Genomic DNA, 19,312 nt, shown 5'->3' on the forward strand with positions numbered 1-19,312 from the left:
TGGAGAAATGCACTTTTGGCATGACCCAGGTTCAGTATCTGGGATACATTATTGATGAACGGGGGTGCATGTGGATCCAGCCAAGATCCAAGTCATTCGGGATTGGCCATCTCCAACCACTCTGACAGAGCTTCGCAGCTTTCTAGGCCTTACCAACTTCTACCGTAGGTTCATGTTGGGATTTTCTCATATCACTTGGCCCTTGAGTCAGGTCACCAAGGGAGGAGCGAAAGAAAAAAAAAATTGGTCTGAATCTCAACAAAAGGTATTCACAGAGTTGAAAGATCGACTCTGCACAGCACCAGTTCTTGCATTACCAGACTTGCAACAACCATTTGAGGTCGAGACAGATGCCTCTGACTATGCTATTGGGGCAGTCCTTACTCAACACGGGCATCCAGTGGCATATCACAGTGAGACACTTTCAGACACAGTCAGGAAGTATCCCACTTATGACAAAGAGATGTATTCCATTGTGCAGGCCTGCCGACAATGGAAGCATTACATTTTGGGGAAGGAAACGGTCATCCACACAGACCACCGACCCCTGCAGTTCATACAGACCCAAGGGAAATTGCAGAATGATCGCCACCAGAAGTGGTCCACATACCTGCAACAGTTCCATTTGAATATCAAGTATAAGAAGGGCAGCGCCAATAATGTTGTAGATTGCCTCGGTCGACCACCAATCATGGCGTTAAACACCGTGCTCAACTCTTGTGGGCACGAGAATTCTGATTGGCCACTGCTCTACAAAAGCAACCCGGAATTCGGCCACACATACCAGGCACTCTTGGAGGGTCAGCATGTTCCAGATTTTCACCTCCAGGACGACCTGTTATGCCACCTGTGTCACCTTTTTGTTCCTTCAAGCGAGCGTGCCAAGATGATCTGGGAAGCACACTACAGTCGGGCAGTTGGGCATTTTGGGGTCGAAAAAATGGTGGCAGTACTACAGAAATATTTCTATTGGCCGAATCTTCGACAGGATGTCGGGAAGTACATTAGATCATGCACTGCTTGCGCCATTTCCAAACCGACCATCAAGAAGCAAGGCCTCTATACCCCGCTGCCTACCCCTAGTCGACCTTGGGAATCCATCTCCATGGATTACATGTCAGGCCTCCCTTCCACTGGGCATGGAAATGACTGTGTTTTTGTGGTCATCGACAGGTTCTTGAAGATGGCCATTATGGCGGCCTGCAAGAAGAATATCACAGCAGAAGCCACTGCTAAACTCTTCTTTGAACGAGTATGGGTACACTTTGGGATCCCACAGTCTATCATTTCAGATCGGGACAGCAGGTTCCTCAATGCATTTTGGTCTAGCCTCTGGTCGATGTTGGACACCAAACTCACTAAGTCCACAGCCTTCCATCCTCAAACTGATGGCCAGACTGAGGTCGTCAACAGGATGATCGTACACATTCTGCGCATGTACAACTCAAAGCATCCACGCACATGGGACGAGAGCCTCCCCTATGTTCAGCACAGCTACAACCGGGCTCTCCACAGCTCGACTGGCCACAGCCCTTTTCAGGTGGGATTGGGATTCCAGCCATTATGTCCCATCGATGTGGCCATGCCATTTGCAGCTACTCACGCAGATTCTGATCATGTCCAGTCCTAAACAGATAAGGCAAACAGCTTCATTGAGCACATCCAACATATCCGCCAGCAGGTCCATGACATTCTGGAGAAATCAAATGCCAAGTACAAGCAGCGACATGATCAACATCGGGTGCCACACAAGTTTCAAGTGGGCGACAAAGTCTGGTTGCATTTGCAAAAGGAACGCCTTACCGGAGCCTATCGAAAACTCAGACCACTCCGATATGGCCCTTACACCATTACCAAGGCTGTGGGAAATAATGCATTTGAGCTCAACATTCCCCCATTCCTTGGCCTGCACCCGGTGTTCAATGTCGACCGCCTTCGGCCATACTTTCCACCATTACTAGACACGTCCGACATTGCAGAACAACTCACACCCACAGAGTTAAATCCATCTTGCATGGAACAAGCTGCAACTGATCGGATCATGGACACACAGATCAATCACACTCGCCAGCAGAATATCCAACTGTATCGAGTTGTCAAAGCAGGACAACTCCTTCACCAGGGCAAGTGGCTCACCAGGGACCAAGTGCAGCAGAAGTTCCCTCATCTCATGGAGGAACTCAACGCAATGGGGACCATTGCTTCCTAAGGGGGGAGGAATGATCCAGGTGGATATTTGTGGCCACCCGCTAATTCCACTTGGATCCCCTCTAGTGCTTCTTACAGTTTTTTCAGTTTCCTTAATTATAGCACAGTTTACTATTTTTAGCAGTTTTTCGGGTCCTAAACTTCCGGAGCCGTTTTGAGGCCCTAAACGACGTATGTGCTGGTTGGGAGGAAATCATAATGGATTCTAGCCCTCGACTCAAAAACTTCTGCTCAAGCTTCTTCTAACTCGAACCAGACATGCAACATAAAGGTCGACTCTTAGGCACAAAATCTCACAACGAATTCTCAACAAACAAAGTGTCCGAATGTGGAGTGGGATGCCATATTTATAGCCTTTTTCAAATTAAAATCACTCAATTCCCTCCAGATCTTCCTCATAAATGTGGATTTTGTAGCAGATTTGCCCATATATGCCTCTTAAATGTGTTTCCCCCGCTCCTTTTAATGGAAATTTCCCTATCAAATCATCCCCAACGGTCATATTCTAGGCGAACTGTGTCAGAGCCCTCCCTACAACACAGTTACCCCTTCTCCTTCGCAACATTCTCCACCTACGCCATACTCTTGAATGTCGTGCAGCCCACCTTCTTCGACAAGGCCCTTCCTTGGCGGAGTATTTAATAGTCTCATGCTTCCTTCCAACTCCCTATAGCACTAAGAATTTCCTCCATCCATATAGTCATCACGCAGTCCCATAGATGGAGTCGTCCCTGTAGAGTTTGAACCTACTCCCATTCACTCGCCCAACGAATAATTCTCCATTCAACTTCGTGAGATGAACTACGCCACCATCCTAGATATCCTTGATAACGTACGAGCCTAGCCAATGCATCTTGAACTTACGAGGAAACTGTGTGAACTTACTATCGTAGAACAAAAGCAAGTCCCCACTCTTAAAAGTTCACTGCTTAATATGGTGATCATGTGATGCCTTTTCTGGAGCTCTTTTTAATTGTTGGTGAAATTCAATAAGAAAGCGATACTCCTCTAGCGCGAGCAATCGTTCCAATCGTTATTCCATAATATCGATGCCTGCCATATTCGTGACTGTTGTGATTCTAAGACTGGGGACTATATATTCCATTGGCTTTACAGCTTCTTGTCCATACACTAGTCTGAACGGAATCTGCCCCTGTCAGCTTCTTACAAGTAGTCTTATATGCCCATAAGACTATAGCTATGTGCACATCCAAATCATTCCTATTGACGTTGCACACCTTCGTCAGAGCATTCTCCAAAATTTTATTAAAAGCTTCAATGTGACATTTGCTTGAGGATGATAAGGTGTGCTCTTCTGTTGATGTACCTGAAACTCTTCTGTTAATGCTTCAATCGTGCAATTGAGGAAGTGCGTTCCTCTGTCACTCATCAAGATCTTCGGGCACCCAAACCTCGACAATATATACTCAAAAATTAAGTGCAGAGAAGTATCTACGTTGTAGTCTTTCACTGGTTTTGCCTCAACCCACTTGGTTAGATAATTTGTCAGGTAATAATATAGCATGCACCAATATCCTTTCCTGGCGAATTGATTGCCCCCACAAAATCAATCGCCTAGTTTTCAAAAGTCTGTAAAGCAACTTGCGGATTCAGTGGAAATTCATCTCTTTGTGATGGTCTTCCGATCCTCTGGCAAACATCACAAGCACTACAATATTCCTTAGAATCCTTGTGCACTGTGAGCCACCATAGTCCTACCCTAAAAAAATTATGTGCAGTTACTTTTCCTACGTAGTGCCCTCCAACGACACCACCATGCGCTTCGACCAAAACACTGTGTCTTTCATGCTTGGGGACATATCTGCACAATATTTCATCAGGGCCCATTTTATACAGATGTCCAACAATTAGAGAAAAATCTGCCGCTCTTACTACTAATTCTTTCTTCTGTTGCTTGTATACTCCACAGGGGCTAGTCGAGTAAGCAAAAAGTGAATAATATTTGCAAAATTTTCATCAGCAACCCTTACGACGAAGAGTTGCGCATCAGGCAATGCTTCTTCAATGTTGGTCAATTCTTCACCCTTCTCAATCCGAGATAAATGACCCGGCCACGCGTTCAGTCGTCCTCTCTTGACAATTACTTCAAAATCATATTTTGAAACAGTAATAGCCATCTGCAAATATCGCTCCCCCCCACCCCCCCCCCCCCCTCAACACAAGATTTTTGACCAATTATTTCAACATGGAATGATCCATGAACATCTTGAAGTGTGCACCCAACAAGTAATGCCTGAACTTCTGCAGCGTGTAAACCATAGCCAAGCCTTCTCTTTCTGTCATGGAATAATTCATCTCCTCTTCAGATAGCTTGCGACTCGAAAATGCAATGGGGTGATCAATATCCCCCTCCCCTGGCCGTGCTAAGACAACTCCCAAAGCTATACATGATGCATCCACATGAACGTGGAACTCCTTCCAATTTGCAAACACCAAGATCGGCGAAGTGACCATTTTATCTTTTAAGACGTCAAGACTCTTCTGACACTCCTCATCCCAACAGAAGGTGGAATATTTCTTTAGTAATTTCTCCATCGGCGCAATGATCTACGCGTATGCCTTAATAAATTTCCGATAATATCCAGTGGGTCCAAGAGTTGCACGTAGTTGCTTCACATTCTTTGGTAGATCCAAATTAATGATAACAACGATTTTGGCAGGATCTACCATCAACCCTTTCTTACAGGCAACATGTCCTAGTAAAATCCCATATGGTACGCAAAAAATGCACTTCTTCTAGTTTAACGATATTTGATACTTCCTACATATATCCAACATTAAGCGCAGGCTTGAGACATGCTTCTTTACTAGCCCAAAGATTGTCCAGTCATCAAAGTACACCTCCAGGAACTTGTGAATGAATTCCTTAAATGCTGCAACGACAACTCTGGAAAATATCGTCGGTGCATTCTTCAACCCAAATGAAATGATTGTATATTGAAAGGATCCCCATTCAGTGGAGAAGGTGGTCTTACTCCTACCTTCTTGCACTATCTTAATATGATGGTACCCAGAAAACCCATTTGTAAAGGAGTAAGCCTCCTGACCCCCTACATTTTCCAAAACTTTAGCTGTGAATGGTGTTGGGAATGGGTCATGTACGCATGCATCATTCAACTTCCGTAAGTCGACCCAGAGCTTGATTTCACCCTTAGTATTTTTCTCTTGTACTACCATTGGACTCACCCAATCAGATTCTTCCACAGGTTCGATTATGCCATCTGTGACCATCTTCGCAAGTTCCTCCTTCACCTTTTCCTTGTACTTTGGGTTAAGCCTATACGGTCGTTGTTTTATAGGCTTCGCGTCTAGATTTAAATTGATTTTCATGATGCCGAGGTCTTCTATTAACTCCGTAAAATTTGTTGGGAACAACTCCTGGTACTCATGCAGTAACTCAACAACCTTTCCTATTGTATCTTCATCCTAGTAATCTCTTATGTGCACGAACTTGGGCTCCACCTCTGAGCCTGTGTTGACCTGCCTCGTTTTAACAATCTGTGTTACCTGAAGTATAAATTTTAGCATTTGGACCTCCCACTTCGCGTTGTCCTTCTGACTTAGGAATATTATTGTTTTGTGGATCTTCCTCGCCTTCCTCATCGGTCATATTATAACACTCCAATGCATGTTGCAACTGTGCGTTCCAATCGGGTTGTACCAAAGTCATTGGCTCCTTATGCATCTGGAAGATTGCTGCTTTAATTTCTTGAAGAGCATCATCGATACACTAAAAGCCACTCTCAAAGCTAAATGTCAAAATAAAACTTTCCTTCATAGCGTTCCAATTGGCAGAACCGTGGCGCAACTCTGTTTCAAGATACCAATTCATTGGCATCACATCCAAAATGTGAACAAAGACATGCACCCATTCTGGTCGAGGTTCTTCACCCCATGCCTTAGTCCAACGAGACAAATGATTGTGAGGATCATCTTTGCCATTGTACTTCTCTGTGGTTCTTGTGTTTACAGGATCAAACCTGAGCCTCATTAATCACCAATACTCCCACCAATCCCCAATATTATCCTTATGTGTACCCCACTAACACGCAGGTGTAGCCCTCAAAGCCAGAGCCAAGGCTTGGAAGAGTTGTTCTTTTGGTACATTCCTTTCAAATTTATCTAGAAATGTGATGACATCACCTATGCCATGATAATATGGTAAGTTACATACCTCAGTTGATATCAGAGAATGGATTTCATCATTGTATTACAACGCAGAGTAGAAACTTCATGTAGCTGGTTTTGTCAGTTCTCCAGTTCTTCTTTCGAGTTTGACTGAAATGAACTATCCTTCTCCCAACTTATATGTCCATTTGCAGTGGGGTTGATTATATGTCCATTTGCAATGGGGTTGATCTAATCATCGTCGTGCACAATTAACTTATAGATGTGGTCAATATCGTCATCACTGTATTCTTTGCGGACGGGTTCTGTATATCGTGCTCCTTTAGAGGGGTCTAAAGGAACAATGACCCTAGTACCATTCTTTTCAAATACCATACCCCTCCTTTTGAGATTGACTATGGAGTCCATATCAAAATCCCAATCGATTCCGAGAAAAGCTGGATACGGATTACTTTCGTCCACCATCTTAATGACTTCGAAGTCTACCCTTACTCTTACTCCTTCAATATCCACCATAAAGCCTTACAACCATCCCATTGGGATAATCTTCTGTTGATTGGCCATGTGCAGCTGAATAGGTGACGATTACATATTTGGTTGCCCCATCCTTTCCCATGTCTATTTTGGCAACACATTTGCATCTGATCCCAAGTCTAGAATTACTTGATCCATTTCAAATTTTCCAATCTGTGCAGTTAATCACATGTCCCAGCCAGTTCTCTTCTTAATCTTGTTGACCTTATTTACTGCGCGTTGTTTAGGTTGTGGTTTTTCTTTACTGACACAGTAGTCGATCAATTCTTGTAACACTTCCACTACTTTTTGGTCCCTTAACAACTTCATATACGTCTGTAGAAAGGACTTTAGAACAGTCGAATCAGGGTTCTTCATCGTAGTACCTACTTCAGGAGCATTCTTCTTTGGTACTAATTGTGTCTGTGTCTTTGATGTCGAAGCTCCCATGTCCATGATACTCTTCTTTCCCTCCAAGAAAGTTTCCTTTTCCTTCTAGAGATCGAACCCAATATCTTTTTCTCTTGCCTTCCTAACACATGTATCTACCTCAGGCTTCTTACCTTTTGTCTTATCTTCTCCAGTAGCCACACCACTTCGTGTCACTATATTAATGCTTGGATCATCCTCGCGAAGTTTAGATCACATCATTTGTATATTCTGCTCAGGCTATTATTTCTTCTTTTCCTGTATCTTAGCCATTAAAACAGGGCAATCTTCTATCACATGGTCAAATTGTATACAACACTGACATGAAGGGTGGGTGGGATTATGAAAATATCACGCAGAGTGTTCGACTTCACCACAATTATAGCATATGATTTGACCCCTTACTCATCTAGCGCCTCCTCTGGAACCCCGTCCTCGACCTTGAAATCCTTCGTGAACCATTCTCTTCGTGTGCGCAATGTTCATCTTGCATCCTATATGACGGGGTTTGATCTGTCATCAAGTCATAGCTGCGACAATGGATCTCATCATGTCCTACTGATCGACAGACCTTACAAAATAACTACTGCGACGACTGCACATATTTTTGTAGCAAATAAAAGTGATCAGTTGGGTGTTGGCCTGCAACTCGGAAAATACTACACCATACGCTCGGTCTGCTACTTGGTCCAGCACTATGCTCCAGCGTCAAAGGATTGGGACCTGTTCCAGCCAAATAATTAGGGTAGATTGGACACTGGTCCTTATTTGTTGAACCCCTATGTGATTTTCTTGTACCGACGAAGCTTCTAATTTCATTGTGATTTCTAATGCTTCCGCATGCATCCTAATCTTGTTGCAATAGTGGTAATCTGAGGTGTGGAAATAACGGAACTACATACCACTCTTTGTACAATTCATGAGAGATATGGAAGTTGATTTGTCCCATCAAACACTTTAACCTCTGATCTACATCCCAGACAGTTTCATTGACATCTTTATTAATCTCTTTAATTTTTGTAATACATAACTGTGACATGGGCTTCTTAAACTCCACGTTTAGTGTGTTTTTCGTCGCAGCCAGTGAAGCAGCTGGATTCGCCATGTTGTACTTGATATACCATGACAACGCTCTGTTCTGCAACACTGTGACAAGTTGTGCTTTCTTCATATCATTGGCATTGATCTGCTGCGCTTTCCACACAACTTCTGTGATAAACCAAAATTGATAAGGATCCTTTGATCCCTGACCCTTAAAGATAGGCATCTTCGTTGTGTTAGCCCTAGTTAATAATGGAGGTGGAGGTGGAGGTGGAGGTGGAGGTGGAGTGGATGGATGAGGAATCTCAGAAGTGGCTTGAGTTTCTAGCTGTGTCGCACCTCTAAGTGTACTAGGGTTGGTTCGTTCTTCTTCGTTGTTTGATTCACCCAATAATGGACTGTACTCACCCTCTATATATTTGTTCTAATTGGCTCTGAATCTTTTTCCGCTTCACATAGATCTAGTATGGCCTCTTTTAAACATCAATCTATAGGCATAACACCCTTTTCACATAACAACATTTTAATCCAGAGCTTCAAGGAATTCAAATACTTACCTCACGGACCTTTGAAAAATCTGCGCTCAGCTTCACTGTAGGATACAATTGTGTCAATTGTGATTTCAGTGATAAAGCCTCTGAGGATACTATCAACCCAGTAATCAACAACTCTTGTGACCTTATATTCAGACTCCTTAAGTCGCTTAATCAGCTTTGGGGTCCACACAATAGGATCGTCATGTTTCCAAGTGGGTTCGTTGTCCACTAGCTTTGAAAGCCACTCGTGCAACTCATTAGCGAATGATGCGAAAAAGATCTCGTGTTGTTCTATATAGATATATCTTTGTAACCACCTTTCTTTCGACTGGCATGGATCTCTTCTTTCCTGAGCTACAAATTCGTGCAACTTCCAATCTATCCAATTTTGGATCTCTTTTCTAGTCGAATGCCACATCACACATCCCTCAAATAGACCCCTGTCCCGGAAACAAAACCATTTGTTGGCTTCAGGGGCTTAGACCTAGGTTCAAAATTAGTTGTGCTAACCAAAAAAACCCTATACCACTAGCCCTTTCGGCAACGATATGCTCGCGCAGACCGTAGTCTCACCCGAGGCGATATTGGGGGATGCTAGAACAAGGTTTTTGCATCTAAAGGGACTATGCAATGTGGTTGTAAGGTTCTTAATAGTTTAGATCTTAATCTAAACTTCGTAAAATTTTAACCTTATTCTTACAATTGTAAAGCGTTTTATACTTTAACCGGTTAGCGAACTGTGTGAAACTAGACTAACATGCATCATTCATCATATAAAACAATGTTTGAACCTTCGCGATGCAATTGCAGAAGATATATATAAAACGAACCATAAATAGTTAAAAACACAGAAACTATGTGAACATACAGAAATTACATAGATCTGTTTCAAAACAATTCTTTATTAGTAAAAAATTTTCAAATACAGTCTTCATGACCCTACGCACACAACTATAGGGGCCTGCACACTCAGCTACAAACTTACCAAAGTCTACGTGCACACAGCTGCATGAGCCTTCCCCTTCGCCTGACTACAGAAAGATCTTAAAAGACAGACTCAAAAGTGTTTCCTCAATCTAATATATTATGTCTTAGACTTGCAAAATCATCCCTTTATATATGCTTGTAACCTTACAATACCATGGTCCGCAAACAATGGGTAGAGCTCAAAAATCCTCCAAGTAATCCCATCCCTTTACAAAAGAAGGGGCTTTGACACGCCCTAAAGCCCCTTTGACTCTTAGAACATTGTGCTAATCGCGCACCGCTCCTCAAAATGCAGAGTCTTTACATACTTTGGAAAAAACTTAGACCTAGGGACCCCTACCCAACACCAAATATTTATTTTTTCAACTTGGATTAAAGAGAGATCCAACTTGGATGGAATTGATATGTTGACCTCGGGGACTGAGTAAACCCTAATGCATTTTTATTCACAAGGTGAGTCAGCAACAAAAGGCCTACAGAGCATAAGGGACCAACTTTCCCCTGAACCTAAATGAATTGTTATTCATAAGGTGAATCGACAATGAAATGCTTACAGAGCATAAGGGACCAAATTTCGCCAATACTAATAAGGGAATTGGCAAATGACCAAGAGCTGAAGCAGAAGCTGAAAATTGAGAGGCAAGAAATGCCAAGAGCAGACCCTCGAATGCAACGAGACTTTCTCTGGAAACGACATGGAATATTGAAACAAAAATTTCCCCTATAGAGAAAAAAGAAACCATAGTACCCACTTCCTCCAAACCTGCCAAAACTCCATCGTGAGCCCACGAGAAGATAACAACTGAAGAGCTTACTAGGATATCAACAACGCGAAACGAGAATGGGAGATCTTCCTTGGAGGACGAGTTTTCGGAAACCAACTTATCCGAAAGGGAGATTTGAAGTTGATTTGAATTTGTTAAACCTTTATATTCCAGTAATAGACCCTCCGCTTGCTCAGACACTGAAACCAAAAATTCCTCTGAAACTCCGCTCGAAGAAGTCGCAAGGGAAGAAGTGGGAAGACCTTTGTTAGTAGTCGACGCTGACTTGATAGAGGGAAGATAAGAGAAAATTTTGGAATTAAAAGTGCCAGATGTCACCATGGGGAAAAATCTGCCTGATGAGGTGGCAAGCTCCAGATAAATACATCTTGAAAAGGGTCTGTAGAGAAGTCCAACTCATCCTCATATCTTGCCATATTCAGAACTTACTGATAACCATAAACGAAAAAACTAAAACAAAGGCTTTGAACGCCTTGAACCCCACAAAGATCGACTAACGACACTGCCTATCACCCCCGTTGCATCCAAGCCTTTGACCGTAAAAACCAAGAGACCCTCTTTGCGAAAAAACAACCAGACCGCAGATGAAAAGAGCTTTTGGGAGGAACTATTTGTCGAAAAGTAGGTCAGATCACTACACCACATGTAAAGCATGCGAATGTGGCCCTTCGAGATGTCCGGGCTTAAGAATGCGAAACTATGCGCCGCAAGAGCAATACAGATGGAACCGCAATGCCATCCTAATTTTCTTTCCATTTGTTTGTGTTTTAATATTCGACAAGTTAAAGTTACAAATACAAGATTATAACTTAAAATTTGAATTTCCCATAATACCCTTATGGTGAGTAGATATTATTTGAATATATATGCTATCAACTAAGATAAATCTAATCATGTTTAATTACCCCTTTTCTAACAAAAAACAACACAAGATATGATAAGGTTGTAGCAGTTTGATACATCAAAATCTATACATCGCTTTCTTTTAGTTCTTTTTATAATTAGTTCTCGTATTTTAAAAGGAAAAACCAATCTTTAAAAAGAAAAAGAAAAAACACGAGAGAAATCTTCAACATAACTTTTCATGTTGGACCTCTCAAAATGAAAGAAATCAATGCTAGAAATAAATTCCATGGAGTCACACTCCACCCCTCATCAAATATTGTAATCATGATGCCCACTTGGAATTACAAAGCCTTCTTGGAGAGGGTATCGACAATGGGGTTTAGCTCCCTATAAACTTGTGTAAAAGGAATACACTCAAAAGAGCATAAAGCTTTCTATATGCCGAGAAGAAGACGTCATAGATATATGTTCTCAACAACTACTTTTTTCTTAACCCATCAATAACCAATTTAAAATCTCCCTAAACCTTCAGCTTTTTAATATTTTAATAAAACAATAAAAAGAAAGGTATAATAAGTGGTGTATATATAGAGAGAGACAAAACATCATTTATAATTTTATATGAGACAAGAACATTACATTGTACACTTAGCATTCATATATATAAACAAGATTACAACAAAGAAATATAATAGCCATATAAATAATCAAAACTATAGCAAAGAAATAGAATGTAATTATAGAATAGTAATGTAGTAGTCCCTAAACAATCATTTTTTATGAATTTTATCATGATATATTAAAATAGTGAGATATTTTTTCTTTACATTTAATACCAACTATGGTTATAAGATTTTTTCAATTATATAAAAACCATTTGTAAGTATTTTTTTAATTATATAAAAACTATAAATAATAACTTCATTAATAAAGAAAAAAAATTCTCTAAATAAAACAAAATCATATAAAAAAATCCCTTCCTAATGCTCCCACCTATACTATGTACAAGCAACATTTGCAAGCCTTCCCAATGCTCTTAAATGTGTTCCCACCTATACTATGGACAAGCAACATTTGCAAGCCTTCCCAATGCTCTCAAATGTGTTCCCACCTATCCTATGGACAAGCAACATTTGCAAGCCTTCCCAATGCTCCCAAATGTGTTCCCACCTATACTATAGACAAGCAACACTTGCAAGCCTTCTCAATGCTCCCAAATGTGTTCCCACCTATACTATGGACAAGCAACATTTGCAAGCCTTCTCAATGCTCCCAAATGTGTTATGTATTGGAGCCACTAAATCCATTGATCCAATCAATGACCACTTTATAATCCTTCATCGCTTGAATTTTGTGAATCCCTTTTTCTAAAACTAAAGTTTACCAATTTGAGTGTCCACTAAATCCACCGATCCAATCAATGACCACTTTATAATCCTTCATTACTTGAATTTTTTGAATCCCTTTTTCTAAAACTAAAATTTACCAATTTGAGTGTCGAATCCCTTTTTCTAAAACTAAAGTTTACCAATTTGAGTGTCAAAAGTGATACTTCATAGTTTGTTTTCAAACTAATATCAACATTTTGTTAATATCTTTTTGTGAAACTTTAATACCAATTTCACTGTCAATGAGTGATACTTTATGGTTTGTGTTCAAACTAATTTGAACATTGAATTTTATAAATAATAAAAATATAACCCAACATTGCATTGAATTTTATAAAGTGGTGGTCTTCTAGTTTCCTTTGAGACGCCCCCATCTTGGCTTCCTTAAGATACCCCGATCAAAGTATTAGAGGTTTCCAATCCTGAAACTTTGAGATGCCCCAACCCGATTTCTTTTGAGATGCCTCATCAAGTGTCAAGGTTTCCCATCTAAATTTTTTGAGAATTGACCAACAATGAGAAACACGCAATTGAGAAGGTATAATTTAGTTTTCAAATAAAGTAAAATTCCTACTCAACAAGGTATAATTCACCTTCCATATAAAACGAGAATATAAACATAAAACAAACAAGTGATGATAAGATCCCTCAAATAGTTAAGAAAGAGGACATATGCAACCTCCATGCCAACATTTCCTCTACATAAAGTTCAAGATAAGTATTCTATTGTGTCTCTGAGAATAAGTCACATGAAATTCTAGAGTTCCAAATATGTATTCTATTCTGTCTTTGAGAATAAGTCACATGAAAATCTTAATCTTAATCTTTTGTGTGGATGCTTATAATTTTTGTGCATACCTTCAATCTAAAATCCAAAATAGTATGAGTGATTTGTATCACGAGATGTCACTTTCTTCCTATAGTGGTATAGATTCATCCGTTTTATAGTGGTATAGATTCATCTTAAGCACGAATCTAATATCAGCAGAGGGATCAAATTTCTTTAGGTGCAAACTTCTTTTAAAGTGCAAAATACATGCACCTTCTTTTAAAGTGCAAAATACGATGTGTAATTTAGGTGATATAGAGTACAACTTATAATTGCAAAAAAAAGTCGTTGGATTTCCAAAAAATATGTATATTTAAAAAAGAATCAAATTGTATAACTGAGATTACATCAAATACTTACCACAAAAAAATTATTTTTTTCAACAGCTTTATATAATACATACATAAGGAAAATTAACTAAACATATTCATTTTTGTCTTTTATTATAGCAATATAACTTTTCTATTTAGTAAAAAAAAATTAGAAGAAACGCATCATGTAAAGCACATATGAAAATACAGATTACCCTTACACTACTAGACTACTAAGCTGTAAAATGTAAAATGAGCCTTTTTGCTCAATAACATTTTAACAAAATAAAAATAATTTGGTCTTTTTAAAACTATAATAAATTATTATTTTATCAAAATTTCAAATTAGAAAAAATACTAATTTTCATAAATTTGAACTAAATAAAATATAAAATAAACTAAATACTAAATAAAATATAAAATAAAAATAAAAATAAAAAGCTACCTCATCCCACTTGTGTTTAAAACAAATATGTTAAATTTAAGCTAGTATAAATTAAAATAATTATTATTTAAAAAACTGCAGTCTTTAAAAATGTATCATATTTAAATTAAATTATATTTACAATAACATAAAGATGCAGTATAAATGCATACAGAAATACAAATATAACCACCTATGAACCCAAGGCTGATTTCATGAATTGAAATTGTATTATAGATCAAGAACCCTGTTGCTGTAACAAGCATTTGTGTCGTCTATAAGTTCAAATAAGGTTTACAATTTCTATGGGAAATCGGAGCCGTAATATAGCTCATAAGCTATGGATCTATTACCTAGCTCAGCAGTTATTTCTAAATTCTAACTCTCGTGACTGGAATTCTCTTTCTATATATATATATATCTACCCTCCGAATTTTACGTTTTCTAAACTTACCGTGCAAAATTTGATAATATAATTGGAAGGCGTCGGTAAACCATAAAAACGAAGGTACAAATAATATACACTAATTGAATTAAGTCAAGTGCATGGAATTGTCAACAAAGAAGTACTTTGGGGCGCAACAGTGCAGGAGGCACCTATGTTCTCTTCCCAAATTTCCACATTTACAGTTCATTTCTGTGAACAAATAGAAGCCTCAACCCTCTCAAGTAAAGACTTCAAAGGTTCGTTATGTTTTTAATTGAATGTGGGAGCATCTGCAAATTGGGGCACCCATAATCCCCTGCAAACCAATCCTCTGAAGGTTAATTAAGTTCCCAAGGGAATCTAGGAGCATCTGCAAATTAAAGCACCAGCACAAATCAATACTTCGGAGTTTCATTACGTTCCCAGCTGAATCTGAGAGCATCTGCAAAACCGAGCACCAGTCCATTTTGGATGTTAATTAAGTTCCCCAATGAACCTGGGAGCATCTGCAAATTGGAGCTTGGAAAACCCATCCAAGTCAATACTTTGGAGGTTTAAATGCCCACTGAATCTGGGAAGCATATGCAAATCGCAGCACCCGGGCAAACCAATACTTTGGAGGTTGGTTAATTTTCCAACGGAATCTGGGAGCATCTGCAAACTGAAGCACCCGCTCAACTCAATACCTTGAAGTTTACTACACTTCCCAACTGCATCTGGGAACATATGCAAATTGAAGCACCCAGTTAAGTCATTACTTTGGAAGTTGGTTGAGTTCCCAACTGAATCTGGCAGCATTGAACCACTGGAACAAATCAATTCTTTGGAGATTCGTTCAGTTCCCTAGGAGCATCTGCAAATTGTAACACCACCACAAATTAATAATATGTGGGAAGCGTTTTAGGTTGCCAGACGAATAGCAACAAAATCATTTTTCCTCACTGCCGTGACCCCAAGTGTTTCAAGGATTGCATATAAAAGAACAAACGTTTAAAAATCGAAAGCATAAAAATTCAACACTTACCAACAAATTTTGATATCTCAGCGATCTTTCTCAACTCGTTCCGTCCTATATTCTTATGGTGATAGGTTTTATATTCTTATGGCAATATCGCTATCTTTACTTGTAAAGAAGGCGATTTTTCAGCTCATGGATTCTTTTCATATTTTTAAGGCGGTATCCCTGTTTTTACCAGTAAAAAACAGGCAAGGTCTGAAAACATCCATGTCTTCGCTTATAAAGAAACAGACTCATGGATCCGTCCCATATTTTTATGGCGGTATCCCTGCTTTCACCTGTAAAAAAACAGGCAATGTCTAAAAACATCCCTGACTTCACTTATAAAGAAACAGGCAATATCTAAAAATATCTGCTGCTCCTCTTCAACCAAACCGTCGTAATCAATTTAAGTCTGCTTTGTATATGAAGTATTTTGGAGATTTTGTGCAATTGCGCCCTCCAATAGATAGAATATTTTCCATGAATAAGCGCTCCAATCACTTTAAGTGATAATGGCAATCCATCGCAGGCATCCAAAAACTTTTCAACTAGTTGTTCAAATGCTATTCAAACAGAGTAGCTCTAGGGAGTGTTGTCAATTAAATGACTCTACAATCCCTGACATTGCAATAAGATCCTTGTTACAAGATGTAACTAAAATTAAGCTACCTGAATGGATCTCATCTTTAACTGGCGAAAATAATGCATCCAGTTGTTCTATATGATCAACATCATCTAGAACTATGAAAGCCTCCTCCGACAATGATAGATGCCTTTTGAGCTCCCCTATATCTTGCTGAGCGTTGTTTATTTGCTCATTCCATAGAGCCAAATCTTTAAAAACTGTACTCTGCAAAGAATTTAGAGAGCTCTTGGCTGCATTTTCTCATACATCATATACAAAACAAAAACTACCATAATTTAATATGGTACGGTTAAAGATTTCTTTGGCTGAATCATTTTTTCCAACTCCACCAAGACCAACGACTTAATCCTTTTGGCTTGGGTGCTGCAAGAATGCTCTCATTCCCACATCTTTTCTCTTTTCATGCCAGCCACTTAGGCATTTGGCTAACTCCAGAGGTGTTTCCCTAACCTTTCTCCACACTCGTTGGACGACGTCATTGACTAGCTGACTCTGGTTACTGCAGAATATACACAATAAAGTGACTAATAAGGAAACCCTACAGAAATGATGTATTACGTACCTCTCTATCAGAGCCGATTGAAATAAAGAACAACAGTGAGACTTTGAAACTAAGAATAACAATGAAGGGTGAAGGCACTTACCCATTATTCGCATTCAGCTCAAAACCGCTTATCTCTGTAACAACAGAAAAAAGCAATCCTCCATTCTTTAACAGTATGGGAGTCGTATTTTGGTTGAAAATCGAATGCATTTTTCTCTTCGTGAATGCACAGGGTTCGAGCATACACTGCATCTCCACCCCACATCCATCGAAGTATCCAGGGATTGACATTATAGAAAACCAGAAAAATTATTGACCCCAAGTTCAACATGAGTAGAAGTTCATCAATCACCAGCTTGATTCTGCGTTCACCTTCAGAATTTTTGTCTTCCTCGTCTAGCTCATCTAACAAGTGCAAAGTGCCCACGAGATGCGCCTTTGCTACTCTCTGTATTTCTATTTAGCTAATCGGTTTAAATAGAAAAAACCTAAACCATACTCAAATCTGGTGGATTTCTGAGTTCTTTCCTGCCATTCCACAAACCATAGACCTTGAACCAGATACCATCGGTGGAGTGATTTTAATGCAGAAGCAAGTAGTTGCTGGAAATCTCCAGGTAACTGCGGTTCCAGTATTGCCACTGTCCAGATACCACTGACCCAATAAGTTCCTGGAAAACTCGTCGCAACTGCGGCTCCAGTATTCCACTGTCCAGATACCACCGATCGAGTGATTTGAACACGGAAGCAAGAAGTTCCTGGAAATCTGCTCCTAACTGTGGCTTGAGTGGACCTGTGTAGATTTTCCCTAGGAAAAATTGAAAGTAGTGTAGAGGTCCATGTGCAATTACGGATAACAGGTGGCATCCACCGACAAAAGAAAGTTGAAAGTGGGTGCAGAGGTCCATGTGCAATTACGGATAACAGGTGGCATCCACCGACAAGAGAAAATGATTGCAGCTGGAACTGGCCTGGAATATAGTTGTGGTGAAGTGTTACGCAAGTTAAAATTGAGTCACGCGGGAAATTGGGAATCTACGTCCGTCCGTCGGATTTCGTCGTTTATCTACCATTTGCTGTTTATGGTGGGGCATCTCTCTACCGACATGTATCATGCGTGGGTCACATCACATGCGGCGTTTAGTTAGATTTTATCTTTAATTTCAATACTAGACCAGACGAGCCGTTTCGGGTGGACTTCAATGGTAACTAATATTCTTCGATTGCAAAGATGAGAGACGTTATGGGTATAGTCCAATTGATGTTTAGGGCGTAGTCTAATTGTAACTAGTATTCTTCGATTTGGACAAGACCAGAGACATTAATATAACTGTAACGATTTATATATATATATATATATCTTTTTCATAATACAATTTTGGTGGGTTTCTAAATTATTTTAAATTTAAAATATATTTCTAAATGTATAAATAAATTTGATGTATGATAATTTTTTAATTTAAAATATACCACTTAAATAATAATATATTTTTAAATGTATAGAAAAATTAATATATGATAAATGTTCTGAAGAATTTTTTTTGGTGAATATATATATATATATATATAAATGATAAATTAATATATATAGATATTGTTTGAAATTTTAGAATCCTCATAAATCTTTATTTGAAAGTGGGGTTCAAACTTGTTTATTGTCTATAAGGTAATTCGCATAAATCTTGAAAATTGAGATTGATTGTTTTCTTCATTAATGAATTTAACTAAGAAGTCGAGATTGCTTATTTCTCTTCAAAATACATTATAATCAAAGGGTTTGACATAGCCACTTTGAGAATTTTTATGAGAATAGTTCAATATAATTTGTAAATTTTAAAATTAAATAAACATTTAATATATAACATGCATCAAATTATTTTGTAGTATGATAATAACAATGAACAAAATTAAATTATTTAATTTTCCCTAAATAATATAAAACATGTACATATATTATATTAAGGGAAATCTACTTGAATGGTTTATGAGGCACAATACTTGCTAAGGTTTTGCAAATGGGGTAGCAAGCTAAGTGGGCTTGATTGTGGGGAAAACTCCACAATTAAGCGTGCTTGAGCCAGAGGCGATTTGGGATGGGTGACCTCCGGAAGTCCTAGTTACTGGGTGCAAGCCCCGGAAGTGATGACGTTATGAGATTTATTTTACTAGTTTCAATCCCACTTCTTCACCCCTGTGCTAAGTGGACTATTAAAAAATCATGAGAAATAAGTCAGTTACAACTACCTCTC

At 39.1% G+C, this 19,312-nt stretch overlaps 1 protein-coding gene across 2 annotated transcripts in view; it reads right to left on the reverse strand.

The window, feature by feature from the left end:
* LOC149205031 (uncharacterized) overlaps positions 1–17,897 on the reverse strand; it is a 113,575-nt gene extending 95,678 nt beyond the window's left edge. Inside the window, exons 1-3 of one of the 2 annotated variants that reach the window (XM_089394868.1) lie at positions 17,164–17,897; positions 15,898–17,018; positions 14,937–15,726 (exon numbers count right to left, since the gene is read on the reverse strand). In XM_089394868.1, coding sequence (XP_089250994.1) covers positions 16,862–17,018; positions 17,164–17,354 — 348 coding nt within the window. In that variant the 5' untranslated portion in view covers positions 17,355–17,897 and the 3' untranslated portion in view covers positions 14,937–15,726; positions 15,898–16,861. Of the gene's footprint in view, positions 1–14,936; positions 15,727–15,897; positions 17,019–17,163 lie in introns of those variants that run through there. The other variant, XR_016252408.1, reaches the window with a different exon arrangement.
* Positions 17,898–19,312: the final 1,415 nt, after the last annotated feature.

The sequence above is a fragment of the Pinus tabuliformis genome, chromosome 1_2 (assembly GCF_031772625.1).
Source record: "Pinus tabuliformis cultivar Carrire ecotype Pingquan chromosome 1_2, CPIR1, whole genome shotgun sequence".
Classification (NCBI taxonomy): Eukaryota; Viridiplantae; Streptophyta; class Pinopsida; order Pinales; family Pinaceae; genus Pinus; species Pinus tabuliformis.